This window comes from Aphis gossypii, chromosome 2 (genome assembly GCF_020184175.1).
Source record: "Aphis gossypii isolate Hap1 chromosome 2, ASM2018417v2, whole genome shotgun sequence".
In the NCBI taxonomy this organism is placed as follows: domain Eukaryota; kingdom Metazoa; phylum Arthropoda; class Insecta; order Hemiptera; family Aphididae; genus Aphis; species Aphis gossypii.
Genome location: NC_065531.1, coordinates 24058364 through 24074635, shown reverse-complemented (window position 1 = coordinate 24074635; position 16272 = coordinate 24058364). Strand labels below are relative to the sequence as shown.

General features: G+C 25.1%; 3 protein-coding genes across 4 annotated transcripts; 2 read left to right on the top strand and 1 right to left on the bottom strand.

Moving 5' to 3' along the window:
- The first annotated feature begins 533 nt into the window (after positions 1-533).
- On the top strand, positions 534-10289 carry LOC114130681 (lysophospholipid acyltransferase 6-like). Of its 2 annotated transcripts, none has more exons than XM_027995705.2 (12): positions 534-813; positions 941-1166; positions 4989-5137; positions 6669-6746; positions 6823-6914; positions 7044-7155; positions 7225-7360; positions 7419-7533; positions 8509-8714; positions 8835-9035; positions 9111-9262; positions 9581-10289. In XM_027995705.2, the coding sequence occupies exons 2-12, from the start codon at positions 1092-1094 to the stop codon at positions 9678-9680; spliced, it is 1416 nt and encodes a 471-aa protein (XP_027851506.2). In that variant the 5' UTR covers positions 534-813; positions 941-1091; the 3' UTR covers positions 9681-10289. The 2 variants fall into 2 exon arrangements, with proteins under 2 accessions (XP_027851506.2, XP_050055683.1); XM_050199726.1 differs by lacking the exon at positions 6669-6746 and adding an exon at positions 6141-6218.
- Positions 10290-10461: 172 nt separating this feature from the next.
- Positions 10462-12559, bottom strand: LOC114130682 (N(6)-adenine-specific methyltransferase METTL4). Its single transcript, XM_027995706.2, has 5 exons — positions 12080-12559; positions 11615-11958; positions 11383-11557; positions 11038-11215; positions 10462-10678 (listed from the first exon to the last, which is right to left on the bottom strand). The coding sequence occupies exons 1-5, from the start codon at positions 12293-12295 to the stop codon at positions 10479-10481; spliced, it is 1113 nt and encodes a 370-aa protein (XP_027851507.1). The 5' UTR covers positions 12296-12559; the 3' UTR covers positions 10462-10478.
- A 175-nt stretch (positions 12560-12734) lies between these two features.
- LOC114130683 (uncharacterized) lies at positions 12735-14918 on the top strand. Its single transcript, XM_027995707.2, has 3 exons — positions 12735-12913; positions 12989-13182; positions 13250-14918. The coding sequence occupies exons 2-3, from the start codon at positions 12990-12992 to the stop codon at positions 13408-13410; spliced, it is 354 nt and encodes a 117-aa protein (XP_027851508.1). The 5' UTR covers positions 12735-12913; position 12989; the 3' UTR covers positions 13411-14918.
- The last annotated feature ends 1354 nt before the right edge of the window (positions 14919-16272 follow it).

Here is a 16272-nt window from a genome sequence, read left to right as displayed (position 1 = left end):
CGAACGTTAGAGGACAAACAATTATGGAACCTGAACACAGTTGTGATATTTTCGAGGAGGATGAATATCTGCATAATCGGTGAAATGCGATTCGTTCAGATTCCAATGGATCATATTCCGTACTGCAAAGACTGATGATTAATGATGACTAAGTGCTAGTAAATGTCAAGTATCTACAAATAATATACTTGCGTTGCGAAAATCTTAGGAAAATAACATTGTCGGTGGCCGCGCTATCGGAAAACAAACGCAGTGTTGCCATAAAAAAATTGGCGAATCCGGTTGCGTGGAATATTTTATTTCTCAAAAGCGCGAAACAAAAACGGGATTGAAAAAAAATTCAACTTTTCCACCCTTCGTCCGTCATCGATCTAGTATACCATTGGGTTGCGAGCGGAGAAGTCATTAACCCGTGACCGTCGTTTTAACGGGTCTGAAGGGTTTGTGCGCTGGGTGGTGTCACCACGAGTTTGTTGACCTTAACCCTCTTATCACAAATTTACACCGCTGATAACGGTTGTCGGGTTTATATCGATATATTTATGTGATAATATTTTTCTGTGGAGTACGAACTACGAACGCCGTAGCCCGTAGTGCCGTGCCGTACGTGTACCCACGTACCGTCGACTATCATTGCCGTGCCATAAGTCCGTTTACTTGCGGTTAATCGCACTCGAATTGCATTTTCTATTCGTGTTACGAACTTAAGTCTAAAGGTCGGTATCGTTGTATTTTGCATAAGACGTAAGCGTGCGCTTGATGCGTTTCTGTGCCGATGCAATTGACCGAACTGCATCTATGCAGTTCTGTGAGGTAACGTTTGTCAAGAACTATCGTTTTCAAATATTAGTTAACAACTATAATAGTTATTATTGTTGTTTAATTTGATAGTCGTTGTCGTCGTGTATTATACCCTAATGAGTATTGTTTTTTTTTCTAGCCGTCACATTTAATTTTAAATTAAAATTCACGTGAATATGAAGTCTTTGTGACGGACCGTGCGAATTTCTTCCTTGTTGGTACAGAAAATCAAAAAACATATTATATTTTTATCTCCTTATTATTGCGGTTGTCTATAAATTAAAGCAAAAATGAAGCCACTAAATTACCATGGAAGTGAAATTTTTATATCACTCTCTGAAAGCATTGGGCTATCTGTAGATTTGGTAAATATATATTTTTTAATACTCTATAGTTAATATGTATTATATATTGTATAATAATTATAATAGGTAGATTGTTAGATTATGTCTTCAAGTTTTATGAAAAAATATATAGGTACTTCATTAAGCATTAGAACACTTTATTTTTTTATTCGAAGATGCATGTAGTAATTAGCAAAAATATTCAATCAAATGTTTTTAAACTTTTTAACTTACCTAGTTTATTTTACCTTCAAAATAACTTAGCTTTTATCAGTATTTAAAAATAATCTATTGAGTTAAAAATATCAAAAGTATATACGTTAATGTTGGTATTTGTTTTACTGATTTAAACAATTATACATTTTTATATTAAATTATAATTTTATTTAATATGTTGTATTTCACTATTTTATAAGTTAAGTTATGCTATATTTTGAATTTAGTTTTTTTATAATTATATTACCTAAATTGCCTTTTTTTTATTATAATTTAAGAAATTAGAAAAAAACAATCATCATCTATGTTAACCACGTACTAGTTTATTATAAAAGAAGAAACTTTTTTTTTCTGAGTTAAGTTAATACATTTTTTCATATTAATATTAAATTTAGCAAGTTAAATTTATTATTTGTTATCTATTAACCTCTAATTTAACAATCTTTTGTTCGCTTAACTTAACTTGAGTTAATTATTTTCATAAACTTGCCCATCTTTTTTTAATAAGTAGTACGTACCTGTTAGAGATCTGATTATTATATCTAATATTAATTCTGAGTTATTAAAATTAAAACTTATTGGCATGAAGAATGTGGTGAAAATATTTATACATAACTTGAATTATTTTTATTTTATTATAAGCTCTCCTGTAAATTGTATTATCTCATATAATCTTTCATAATTTCTGTTAATTGTTATTATAGTTGCTACTGTAATTAGAGTCCAAATATGGTGGAAGGGTGTGGAGCTGATATTATTATAGTGCATACATCTACACCATAAATATATATAAATGTTTTTAAAATGAATTACACTAAATTTAATTACATTTTTAAGAGATATGTATTGTATTACATGTAACACTAATTCTCATTAGAAGTTTTACTTTTTATATATTTCACATGTTCACATATTTGTATAGTTTGATAGCTCTCATATTTTATAATTGTTACAATTATAGCAAGCATAAAAAATAATAATCATGATAGTAGCATAATATAAATCAAAAAATATATGACAGTTAACTCTAATATATTATTATAAAGTAATACCTACAAAGTACCTATAATAAATTAATAAGACCTTGATAAGTATTTCTTCATAATTACATGTAAATTAAAAAATATGTATGTTGTTTTTGTGAAAGAAGTTCCATATATTTTAATAAATTAATAACCATGATTAAAGTTTACATAATATACTATAGAAAATATTATTTTCGTTTTAAACATTTATCCCCTTTATAAGTTTAAAAAATATACCCCATATAAATAACAGACAAAATTTTGATGACCAAGAGTATCCCTTATTCAGAGGTTTCACTGTATATACTTATAATATTTTAACTTTTTAATGTTATATATAATAATGTATGTATAATAATAAAAAAATGCATAGGTACATAATTAAATAGGTACAAGTCAATTTGATGAAAAAAATTTGGTCAGTTTAGTTAAGTTAGGTATTTTCTTGTCATTGTTTTTTCATTATTTTTAAATTAAAATTAAAATAGGTGTGCGCTATTCAGAGGATTTTCTCATAGAAAAATAATGAAAATATTGTTGTTTCTAAGAAATTATTCGCTATTGGGGGAATTTACTGTATTATATATATTTAGGTAAAAAAAAAATCCGTTAAATATTTGTTTTGGTATTAATAGTTATTATTTTATACTGTGTTTATGATAGTTATGCCTTATCATTATCTAGAAAAAAATAAAATACCACTATGAATTATTATAACTATATAATAACTGACCATGAATACTTTTTTATATCAGTATTGAGTTAAATAAAATATATTTAAATTTCTTGACAATAATCAAGTAAAGTAATTTGCTTTCTTTAACTGAACTATATAATACAGTTTGTTAAATACTATTAAATATCATAAATTAGATTATATAAAGAACTTAAATACATAAGTCATACAATTGGTTGTGTGACCTTATTCAATTAATAAATAATATATTTAATATAACAAGTTGACATACATAGTGTCGAATAAGATAGTATGTTGTGTATATAAATATTAAAATATATGTTGTACATGGTATTTATATGCTATTTAGAAGTTTGTTTTTAATTTACATATTGTGTATACAATTTGGTTAGATACTTATAACACTTATATATAGTAGATTGTAGATCTCATTATAATACACTCATTGTTGTTTAATACTGAAGTAATGCTAAATTCAATGATATATATTTATGTGAGCTTGTATTTTAGCAAACTTTTTTTAATATTCATGATTGACATTTTATTTGTCATGTTAACTAGTTTTAGCAAAAATATATTTGCATATCTTTGATTGCATAAATGATACGATTATTTTTGTGAAACAATTTTTTTTTTCTAATTAGGATTCTACAGCAGTCTTGTTTGACATTATTTTATTATTCAAACAACCCATTTTAGCTATAATTTATTTTTTGCAATCATTTAAAAAAATAATAGTAATAAAATATTGATTGATTAATACTGTTATATTGTACCTATAAAAACAAATCAATTTGTATTTAATTTAAATATTATTGTTATGTTAATTGTATTTGATTTGATTGAAATTATTTTTACTGTGTAATATACAAAATGTGCCATGAGGATTTACCTATTGTGAAATCTCCTGAAATAATGAATGTATTATAATTCTTTTTTTTTTTTATAAGACTCACAGAGACAAGGACTTTAAGTATTTCATATTTTTTTTGGGTACTTATTGGTTATAGCGACTACCTAACCAAATATTTTGGGGGCATTTGCTGGTAAATGGTAGAATGTTTTTAGTTAAAGTTGAAGACAGACAGCCGCGTATACAAGGGGGGGTTCTAGGAGTTGTAGGGGTTTAAACCCCTTCCGAAATTTCAGGAAATAATCTTTATTATTTTTTAGTTTAGTTGAGATTATATAAGTACGAAAATGTGATTTTTAATATTGGTATTATAGTATTAATTATTAAATAATTGACAGTTTTTCTTAAAATGAGAACAAATATTAAAAATCAAGAAATTAATGTTGAAAAGTCAAAATTTTTTAGAAAAATAAACATTACACAAAATGGCTATCTTCAATTTGTTTGAAAATTATTAAATAAAAAATTATTTTTAACTGTTTTACTGTAACATAAAAATAAATTCAAGTATGAAATACTTAATACTGAAGCCCTTGTCTCTAAGTCTTATGAAAAAAAAAATAAATGGAATTATAATATTTCAATTATTTAAGTAGATATCTTAATGGCTAATCCTCACGGGACACCCCATATATTAAATTATTAAAAGTTTATCATTACTCAATCTTGAAATTTGAATGGAATTGGATTATGATTTGTGACCCAATAACTTTTTAAAGGATTGATTCTTCATTTCTTATAAGGTATTTAAAAAAAAAATAATTTAAATTTAGGTATATTTATTTTTTCATAATTTTACTAAATTTAGTTATACGTAATTAGTAGCTATTAAAAAACAGCTATTTTAGTTGCTTAATAAAAAAAAACAAAAACAATTAGTTAAAAATAAATTAAAAATATGTTTAGTAAAGGTCTACATTTATACATGATATAATTAACTTGCTTACTTTGCATTTATTATACATATTCTGATTGAAACATTTTATTTTCAGGTGAATTTTGTAATTTGTCAACTTATAGCATTATGTATAGCGCCATTAATGTATACATTTTTGCCACCAAAAAATCAGCAATATATATTTCTTCGAGAAATATTTGGACTTATTATTGGATTAACCATGGCTTACATCTGTTTTGGATAGTAATATACTTTTTTATAATAACATAAATGATGCATAATCTATATTATATTAAAATTTAATATAATATAATTAAAAATAAATCAATAGAACTGTTATATTATTCCTTTTTTCTATTTAAAATTTTTAAATAGTATTGGAACATATTAAGTGAAAATTATACCTATAGGTATATTATAAACATTTTACAAACATACAATCATTGATTATAAATAGTTATAAATACTATTTATAACCAATGATTACAAATAGTAAATTTGTGTTAAGCATAATTAATTGTGTTTTCATCTTTAATATTAGAGTAGATTGACTTATTAATTAACTTGTAGAGATAAAGCATTTACCTATAAGTTAACTGTTAGGTTAATTCAATTTAATATTAAAACTAACATTACAAAATTGGTTCTGTAGAATGTAAATTAGTTATTTAAATTATTATTCTTGGAACTTCTAACTTTCAATTATTATTCCTTAATATTATATTATATTATATTTTTCTTTTAACAAATCTGCTACTCATTTTATTGATTTATTTAATATTGATTCTAAAAAAGGAACTAATAATTAATTAATTTCAATTGATAAAAAAAATGAAGATTTGTAATTTAGTTAATTCATCTTCTAATAAATGCTTGTTAGTTTGAAAGATATAATATATTTTATTTTATACCTATTGGTGTAGGCACCACTAGAAATTTTATCAGGGGGGTGCATTGTGCATAGTATATGCTGATTTCTAGTTATAATATACATTATATAATACCATTTAATTTTTTTTCTTTTGAAAAGCCATGGATTGCAAGTGTACCCCCTTGCATATTGCCATCATAAATTATTAAAATATAGATAAAAATTTGGTATGGTTAAAAAAAAAAAAATGATCACAAATGTATTTTATTTTTTGTATAGTAATATGTAATATGTAATAGGTAAAATTATTTGTTTAATATTTACTATTAACTATTATTTATTTTAGTTTCTTAATCCTTGTTTTTTTTTTTTCAGTCAAATGTTACATCTTATTGTTTTACCAACAATCTGTTATGTTACATTAAAAACATTAAATCCAAATACGATACATAAGTAATAATAATAATTAATTTCAATTGATAAAAAAAATGAAGATTTGTAATTTAGTTAATTCATCTTCTAATAAATGCTTGTTAGTTTGAAAGATATAATATATTTTATTTTATACCTATTGGTGTAGGCACCACTAGAAATTTTATCAGGGGGGTGCATTGTGCATAGTATATGCTGATTTCTAGTTATAATATACATTATATAATACCATTTAATTTTTTTTCTTTTGAAAAGCCATGGATTGCAAGTGTACCCCCTTGCATATTGCCATCATAAATTATTAAAATATAGATAAAAATTTGGTATGGTTAAAAAAAAAAAAATGATCACAAATGTATTTTATTTTTTGTATAGTAATATGTAATATGTAATAGGTAAAATTATTTGTTTAATATTTACTATTAACTATTATTTATTTTAGTTTCTTAATCCTTGTTTTTTTTTTTTCAGTCAAATGTTACATCTTATTGTTTTACCAACAATCTGTTATGTTACATTAAAAACATTAAATCCAAATACGATACATAAGTAATAATAATAATATTAATTATAATTTATGTTTTATGTTAATTTTTTAACATACTAAATTATTTTTTCTTTTTAGAGCTGTTTTACTTATATGTTGTGTGTACTTATCATTACTGCATATTTATCGTCAAGTTTACGAGTATGGATCTTATACCTTGGATATTACTGGTAAATTATATTAAAAGTATTGAAACCTAAAAATAGTGATTTTCTTTCATTGAGTTAAGACATACGATAAAGTAATTTTTTAATCTATTTTTTGAAATTCAAAATAAAGTATTTATATTGATTATTTAGGTCCAGTTATGGTAATGGTACAAAAGTTATCAGCATTAGCCTGTGGTTTACATGACGGCCTTATGGCTGATAAAAAACAGTTAACAGATATTCAAAAACGTTATAAAATTAGGTAAAATATTTTGTATTTTATTTTTTGTGTAATATATTTAATTATTTTGTACAAATTGTTTTTTTATAGAAAGGCACCAACACTCATTCAATACATAAGCTATTTATTAACATTTCAAACAATTTTAGCTGGACCCAATGCATTTTTTGAAGATTATATAGCCTATTTAGATGGGACCAATTTTCCAAAAAAATTACCTAAAGAGGTATCAATTTATTTGTTTACTAATTTGTATTTTTATGTTATTAATTTATTTTGTTTAGGCTAAATCACCTCCGTCTCCTTTAAAGCCTGTATTGAAAAAAGTATTAATTACATTCATATGCGCTCTTGTAATATACTTCATTGTACCAATGTATCCATCTACTACATTGCTAGGTTTGTAATTATTTAAAATTTTCAATATTTATTATATTGTTGCTTTTTTTTACTTAGTTCAATTTGTGACAGTTTAACACGTTGACTGCCACATGGCCACCGGCGGTCATTGAATTGGTATTTGTTATACGCCAAGCATATTTTTTAATGTATTCCAAATTTGTATACCTCAAATATTTGAAAAAATAGAAAAATAGAAAACTAAAAATTGAAAAAAAATGTGAAAAAAAAACGTATATCAGAAAAATTGTAATGATTCCTGCTACGCCACGGTCCTTATTTTAATGCATTATTGTAGCGCCATAGAAAAGTTAATAATGTAAAACCAAATACATATGTGGTCGCCGGCGGTCATGTGGCGTGGTAGGAATGTTGAACTATGGGCGCCAGCGGTCACAAATTCACAGAATTTGAGAATTGCAGATGACCGCCGGCGGCCATGTGGCAGTCAACGTGTTAAGCTTTAAAGCTCGGAAGTTATTGCACTGTAGAATGTATACAATTAATTGATTGACTAACAACAAATTACAAAATTGTACTACATTTTTTTACATTTTAAAAACAAGTAAACACTTGCAATTGAATCTTTCATTTTTATTTAAAAAAGTAGGCTAATGAGGTACAGTTAAAATTTAAATATAAAAAAAAAATGTTTTTATATATTTTTAACTACATAATAGTTAAACATTTTTGCAATATTAATAGATTCCATTAAAATTATAATTTCAAATGTATAAAAAATTGTGCTTATACATTTTTTATATTTTTATACAGATATAATAACTAATATTAACAAGAGATAAAATATTATAAAAATTGGTATCTTAACAATAAACTTAAATGACAGTAAAAATGCAGCAAATACAATAACTTCCTAGCCCTAGTGTTAATATCGAATTTATATATTATATGTAATTCTTGTTTTAAAGTTTCAGTATGTTGTAAAGAAAAATTATATTATGTTTGGTTTTTTAGATGAAAAATTTTTGTACGAAACTCCGATCTACTCAAAAATTTGGTTTATTATAGTCATAACCTCTTTAACTCGTTTTAAGTATTATTTTGCTTGGACCTTAGCTGATGCAGTTTGCAATGCTTCTGGTTTTGGATTTACTGGTTATAACGAGAAAGGCGAACAAGAATGGAATTTACTGGATAACATCGATATTTTAGGAGTTGAAGTATGTGCTAGTATTCAAATCAAAATTATTAACTCTTCTAAATCATACGAGCACATTAAATTGGTCTCATATTATTGATTTCTTATAATATTTATTAAAATCTGTCAATATTTTGTTTAGTTTGGTGTAAACTTTAGAGCTACTATTGATGCATGGAACAAAGGCACAAATCTGTGGCTTCGTTATGTTATGTATGAAAGGGCATCTCCTAAATATAACACAGTTATGACGTACACTCTATCTGCATTTTGGCACGGTTTTTACCCTGGTTATTATGTGACCTTCCTTACTGGATCATTGTTTACGAACAGTGCAAGAATGGTAATTGTATAAAAATCATTTGTAATATTAACTACTTAATAAACATGTGTCTAATGTGTATTGTATGTTATATAGGTTCGAAGATGTTTATGGCACAGATTCCAGCAACCCAAACCTGTGAAACTAGCTTACGATTTTGTAACATGTTTCTTAACAAGACTTTGCTTGTCATACATGACATTTTCATTTATTATCTTAGAGCTTATGCCTGCATTGCGTGTCTTTTGGTAAGAAATATATATATATTTAATATATTGAATACTCACATAATATTATTTACCAATTGCCAATGTATTTTAGTTTTTTTATTACAGAAAATTATTTTAAATTTATTTTGAGAAATATTAATATTATTTTAACTTTATCAGTTTGTCAAATTTAATTATTCTCTTTGCGTTTTACATTTTACTTCAATCTAACTTGAATAATTTTATGTGTTTTAACCCAGATCGAATACATTTTCATTTTTATTATGTTTGAAACAATATAATTATAAATCATTTGACATTTTAAATTATTATAGATGTTTATTTTTTTTCTTACAGGCATCTCATGTTTTATCTGCATATATTAGCTGTGTTGGGCATGTATGTACTTCCATTAATTGTCTCACCGCTCAAAACAGTCAAAAAAAAATCACAATAATTTGATGTAAACAATTATAGTTAACAACTATAATCTTTATGAATTCGATCAATAAAAGACTGTATGTGTGGTAAATCAAAATTTATTATTTATGAAGTTGAATTAATTTAAAATTACATTGAAAAACAATAAAGAAACTGATTATGTCATAGGAGTTAATTAGAGAATTAAGTATAGTTAACCATATGATTTTAACATAGTATATAATTATATTGGATGCATAACATCAAAGGCCATGTTGAATGAGTGGCATTAAAACAACACTCTAAATTTGTCTGAATGAATGTTTACTTCATGTCAAAATTAATTTTAAAACCACGAAATCCGGCATTATTTTAACACAATGTTAATATAGCAATGGAAACATGCCTTTGATTAAATTTGTTTACATTAATGATATTATATGTGTTTTGCTCATCGTTTTTATTAGTCTACTAAAAATATAAATCACAAATTTAGTTAAAAACAATAACAATTACAAATTTTTTGTATTTCAATTATTTTATTATATAAAACAATATATAGTAATAGTATTTGTATTTTATGTTTGTTAATTATACAAATTACTGTTTATGATTAAAACAAATAAATGTATAGAAGAAAAAAGAAGATCAATAGTCATTTGTTTTTTTTTAACTATTTGAACGGCATAATTGTGACATGTATTTTATATCAAATTTTCATAAGAATATAATTTTTTTTTTTAGTAAATTGTAGAGTTGTAGGGCTGCACTATTTGACTGAGTGTAAAAAATTGTATAAAAATATATATGCCTGATGCAAAAACAAATAATACTTTTATTTGATAGAAATCTTTATATTTTCATTAGGTTTAATATTGGATTTGTGATTGCAGTGTTCTAGATCTGAATTTTCATACAAAAATTGGTGTTGAAATTTTAAAGCTTCAAGTCCATAACTAGTCCAATTGGGTAATAGATACCTTGCAAATAGTTCTAAACATTTTGGTGCTGGAGGCAGATAAGGAACTAATACTTCTAAAATAAAAATAATACAACTATATCAAAATATATGATAAAATAAAAACATTGTTAATTTTAAGTATACAATTAGGAGGGGTAGTTATATTAATAAAGAAAGTAATGTTATTAAAAGGAATAAATGCTGGTGAAATCTTTCCTTGTAACGTGGTTAAAAAAAGGATGAAATGGAACCATACAGAAGTAAAAGATTTAAAGAAAATCAGCGTATTACGTAAGAATGGCGCTGGATTCTGGATATTTAGATGGAGAAGCATACTAGAATAGGCAGTGGACTTAAATAGACAGTTTAAGCTTAAGAAGTCATTACTTATTATTTAGTAATGATAAAAAACATGATTTATTAAAGTACTTACCAGATAGAGGGGGTTTATGCGAATGCACTGAACTCGGAACACTTGCAATCATCTTATTTTCTTCGGGATTTTTTATTTTAGTATCACTGTCTATTTTTCTTCCAAATATTATGCGTTCATAAGGCTGTTTGCCAGTTTGTGGAGCAAAATTACAAATAAATTCTCCACATTTTGTCACCTACAGTATATATCAAAATTTATAAATATCATTGATTATTGATTTTACCTAAAGCACAAATAATTGTTTCATGCAAGAGTTTTCTTGGGACCATAATAGTGTAAATCTTTAGTGTGCTGTTTTTTTATATGCAATTATTTTATTAAACTTATAAAAAAACGTAATACCTTTATCCAGTACCAACAAGCCACATATTTTATGTTCCATGTTGGAAATAATACAGACTTTAATGTGTCTATATGATTTTGAGAATTTGTACACCAAACACAAACTAAACCATTTAAAGTTAAAAACTCATTTATAGGTAATTGGGCCAAATCCTGATCAACCATCATTGTATATCTAAAAACATCATAATATAAATTTAACGAGTACAATTTATTTAAATTGATTCATTACCCTTCATCTCGTTTAATTTTCTTTTTTCTTTTTATGTATTTATTTGTCCACGGTGGGTCTAACAAAATCATGTCATATTTTTCATCTTTAAGGTTTTTCATATTGAAAACATTGTCACAGTAAAACTGACATTTTGGCGGAAATACATAGCCATTAGCTATATGTAAATTTGGATTTGGATTTTGTCCATAAAATGTTTTTAGCTCACTAGTGTTTTCATAAAACTTTATAGATGCATGTCTAGCACAACTATTATTATCCAAAAACTCTGGTGATGTGGAAAAAATATCTTGACTTTTTAAATTTGATATAAAAGTTTTGATTTTTTTACTTGTTTCATCTTCCTAAAAAAAATTTAAAATGAAAAATTTTTAGAGGATAAATAGAAACCATTTATTAAAATATTTTAACTATAGAAGTGATACTTCGGTTTATTTTACTTGCATTAAAATAATTATTAACTACCTCATATTTTGGCCGTTTTCTCTTACGTTTTAAATTATTTTCCGTACTAGTTTCTACTTGTTGGTTATCCCTGACGAATGGATTGTTTATATGGAAAAAATGTTCGTACAAAGGTACAGTGTTTTCGGTTTTATTCAAAATCGTATCGTACAACTTTGAAATAAACATTTGATGCGATATGAAGAAACCATCGTCATCGTTGTACAAAACGCTCATTGTCAAAGTTAAAAGTACAAGTTAAAAGTAAACTTCTTACAGTAAAAAGTTAAGAATCTTTTAATTTGGAATAGAGAGATGAGATTTCAACGTTTGCAAGTCATTAAGTCATTGAGTGCATGCAATAATTTAACTAATTGCTTTATTAATTTTATGATTAACAATAATATATTAATAACCACGATACTAAAAATTTTATTTTATCCGCAGATGCCAGATACCTATATAAAAAATAATATAGCATTTTTAAAAATATAGTATTTTTATATACCTGTAATTTTATCACAGATGAAGTCGGTAGTTTTATCACAGAATAAATAATTTTATGGAGCAATAATTTATTATCTATATTTGTGTCATGGAATAACAAACTGTTGCTTAAAATCATTATCACTGTTAATAGTGAATTCCAGTTCAGGGCGTCATAAATCATAATATACACATTATTATTGTTTGTCCAGTAAAAAAACTATTGTTTTGTTTACATTAATTTTATTAATTTAAATTCTAAAGAATCACGATCACTCGTTCACTGAACTCACGTAGCAAGGTATTTACCAATAATTAGAGACAAATGTCTCAAACCGGAAACCAGTCTCTTAGCAATTATTAAAACAGGTGAGGTCGTAGTTTGTTTGTCTCTCATTTTTTGCCGTTTTTCGATTGATTGAAAACTTTTCGTTTCTTGCGCAGAATGTCAGTGGTTCTAGATGACAAGACAGAGTTTATGACCAATCCTTTTTATGATCAACACGAGCCGAGCAACTATCAAACTTTTTACGTGACTCTTGGTGTGTGTACAGTGTTTGCCTTTGCACTACTTGTTGTCAACTTGTTTCTGTGTTGCTTTTCCAAGCACAGACATTACTGGAGAAATAGTGAAACAGGTGAGTCGTTGTTGGGTTCAAATTATACATATTTTATTAATCGATGCATATTTATTTACGTGCACAGGTAATCGTTACATACTACCGATTTGGATCAAGACGCCCGCCAAACAAGCTCCACTTGATCTGAGAGAGCTAGAAACAAACTTTTCTAAACCAAAACCTGTTTATGACTCTGGGGTGCCCCAAGAATTTGTAGAGCTTCACAAGAAAGAGAGTGACATTTGAACTTCACAATGATTCACATATTTTCACCTTTGATATTATTGTTGGCCATGTTTGTATTGTTTGTAGTCATTGCTATGGTGAGGTATGGGGGTCGTTTCTGTTCGGTGCATAGGGAACCAGAAAACTACAATAATTATAACGACGAATACATTGAACAAGTATCTTATGCTTAAATTAATTTAAATTTTTAAAACCTTAAATAAATATGGGTTAGTTTTGCTTAATTTTGATAGTTAAAAAAACAAAATCTTATCACAGAATGTCTTTTATATTATTTAATCACTTTATATCAAAACATTTTTTAACTTTGAAAATATTGAACCAATGAAAGGTTAAAAAAATGGAATTTCTTTTTTTAATTCATTAGTTATTTTATTAAAACAATTATTTTTTATGTACCATTAATTGATAAAAATATATTATTTTACATTATGTAGGTAAAATGCACTTAAAAATTATATTCATCTAAATAAATAAATTTTATTTATGTTATTTAAGTATAACTTGAATGAAAAATATTTATGTAGAATTAAAAGTGTTCACTATATTTTAAGTAATCATTCAGGAATAAATTTTAAAATGTTAAATGTTTCGAACAATATTGTCTTAAATTTAACATTATTTTTTTTTTATCATTATAGTTTATTAGTTATTATATAAAATTTCTGGATACCTATGTTCAAGTCCATAATTATTTTTAAATAAGTTTTAAATTTAGAACATAAGTATTATTATTTTTTTTATACTCTACTTAAGTTAAGAACCATACTTGGCAGTGATATTTTTTTCAGATGGCAATCAGGCATAACTGTTAATCATCCCCAACAACTCAATTGTGGTTTAGTAAAGCCACACATATGTACTCAAGTTGACTGTCTAGTATAGTTCTTAACTTTGAGTAGCTATTGTTTAATACAATATAATATACTAATAATTCCGTCCATATTGTGATCACGTACAGTTGTAAATTGTTGTATGACTTTTGAATGACTGTAAAGTAACATTTACACAATGGTATTATAAATTAAGACTTTTTATTTAAATTTTATATCTTTAATAATTTTTTGAATTATATTATTATTTGATCAATTAAAATTAGATTATAAATTTATTAAATTTAATACAATATAATATACTAACAATGCCGTCCATATTGTGATCACGTATAGTTATAAATTGTATGACTTTTGGATGACTGTAAGTAACATTTACACATTGGTATTATAAATTAAGACGTTTTACTTACATTTTATACCTTTAATAGTTTTTTGAATTATATTATTATTTGATCAATTAAAATTAGATTATAAATTAATTAAATTTAATAACACAATATTCATATTTGTGAACATACCTGAGGTTAAATATACATTAGTATTGTTTCTGGGGGGAATTTTTGAATCTCAACAGTCGTCCAATATGTTAAAACATTTGTAATCATTGTATTCATTTACAAAGTATTATTTTTACAAATTATATTTTATAATAAAGTTTTTTAAACAAAATTAGTCATTTGTTTGCTGTTATTTATTAAAAGTTATTAACTACCTGTTGTACCTAAAAATATTGAGTATAATAATATATATTGCTATTTCTTACAACTAGGGCTTGGATTTTAAAAGCATATGCTTCTTTTTTTATATATGAGATAGAAATCTAATTTTTTGTACATAAATTTATTTAATGTTATTCTAATTCCAAATAAACCAATTCCTTTTGGTTTTTTTTATATAAATGCTTTTTTATTGATTTTTTCAATTATTTTAGCTGTGGATTTTTTATACGTTGATTATGTTATTATAATAAAAAAAAAAAAAAAATGAATAAGAAATGTAAAAACCCATAATGCGGATATTGGATTATTATTATTTTTGTTATTGGCTTGTTTATATTAAAATGTAAATGTATTAAATGTTTAGGTTATCGATCTTCATACAGGCTGCAGTATCTATACAGTTAGTATGCTCATAATATTGATAACGACCATTTCAAAATTTAAGATTTAGTGTTATACTTTGAAACCTCTTGTATAAAGTATGTATCGATCACTTCTGTGGATGTAGTAAGTTTATTTTCTATGTATAAAAATATTCTGTCATACAATAGTCAGTTTCACTACTGCAAATCTAGGGAAATACATGGTAATTAATTCTTTTTTTCAAAAATGTTATTCATTTTTATAATTAATTCATAATATTTTTTGGCTATGCTTTTTTTTTCTTTTTTAAAACAATCGTGTTTTATTTTAGTTGCTTATTATGCTTTAGAACCGAGTCCTACTTATAACTATTGTTATGTACAAAATAATTGAATGGTTAAACTATTTCTATGTTAATTAATATCTAGTTATTCATATGATTGTAATTTAATTTGATTTTATATTCAGAGATTGAGTTAGTTCATAATTTGAGAAATGTATAACTTTTATAACTTTACAACATGGATATTGCGATAACAAAAATTAATTCAAAAGCATAGGATAAGTAACAATATAGATACTTCGTTAACTACGGAGATGCCTCAGGTAATAATATCACTGATTACAAATAGGCAGTATACTAAAAAAAGTATATACAATCAATTGTTATTACAAATTTGAAATTCTGTATAACGAATTCAAAAAATGAAAATGTATTTTACACAAATACTGAAATACATGATACTATTATCGTTGTATGTTTAAATTTTGCATGGGAAATATGTTTGGTGTATGGAATATGTGATATCGTGGCACGTATAGAATAATAATTTATGAATATCATAATCCAGGGTAATAGTGTATGGATTTGGCAGTAGTAATCTTGTAAACGGTGACGTCTGTTTGAAGCGGATAAAAAAAAAAAAAAAATTAAAATATCAATT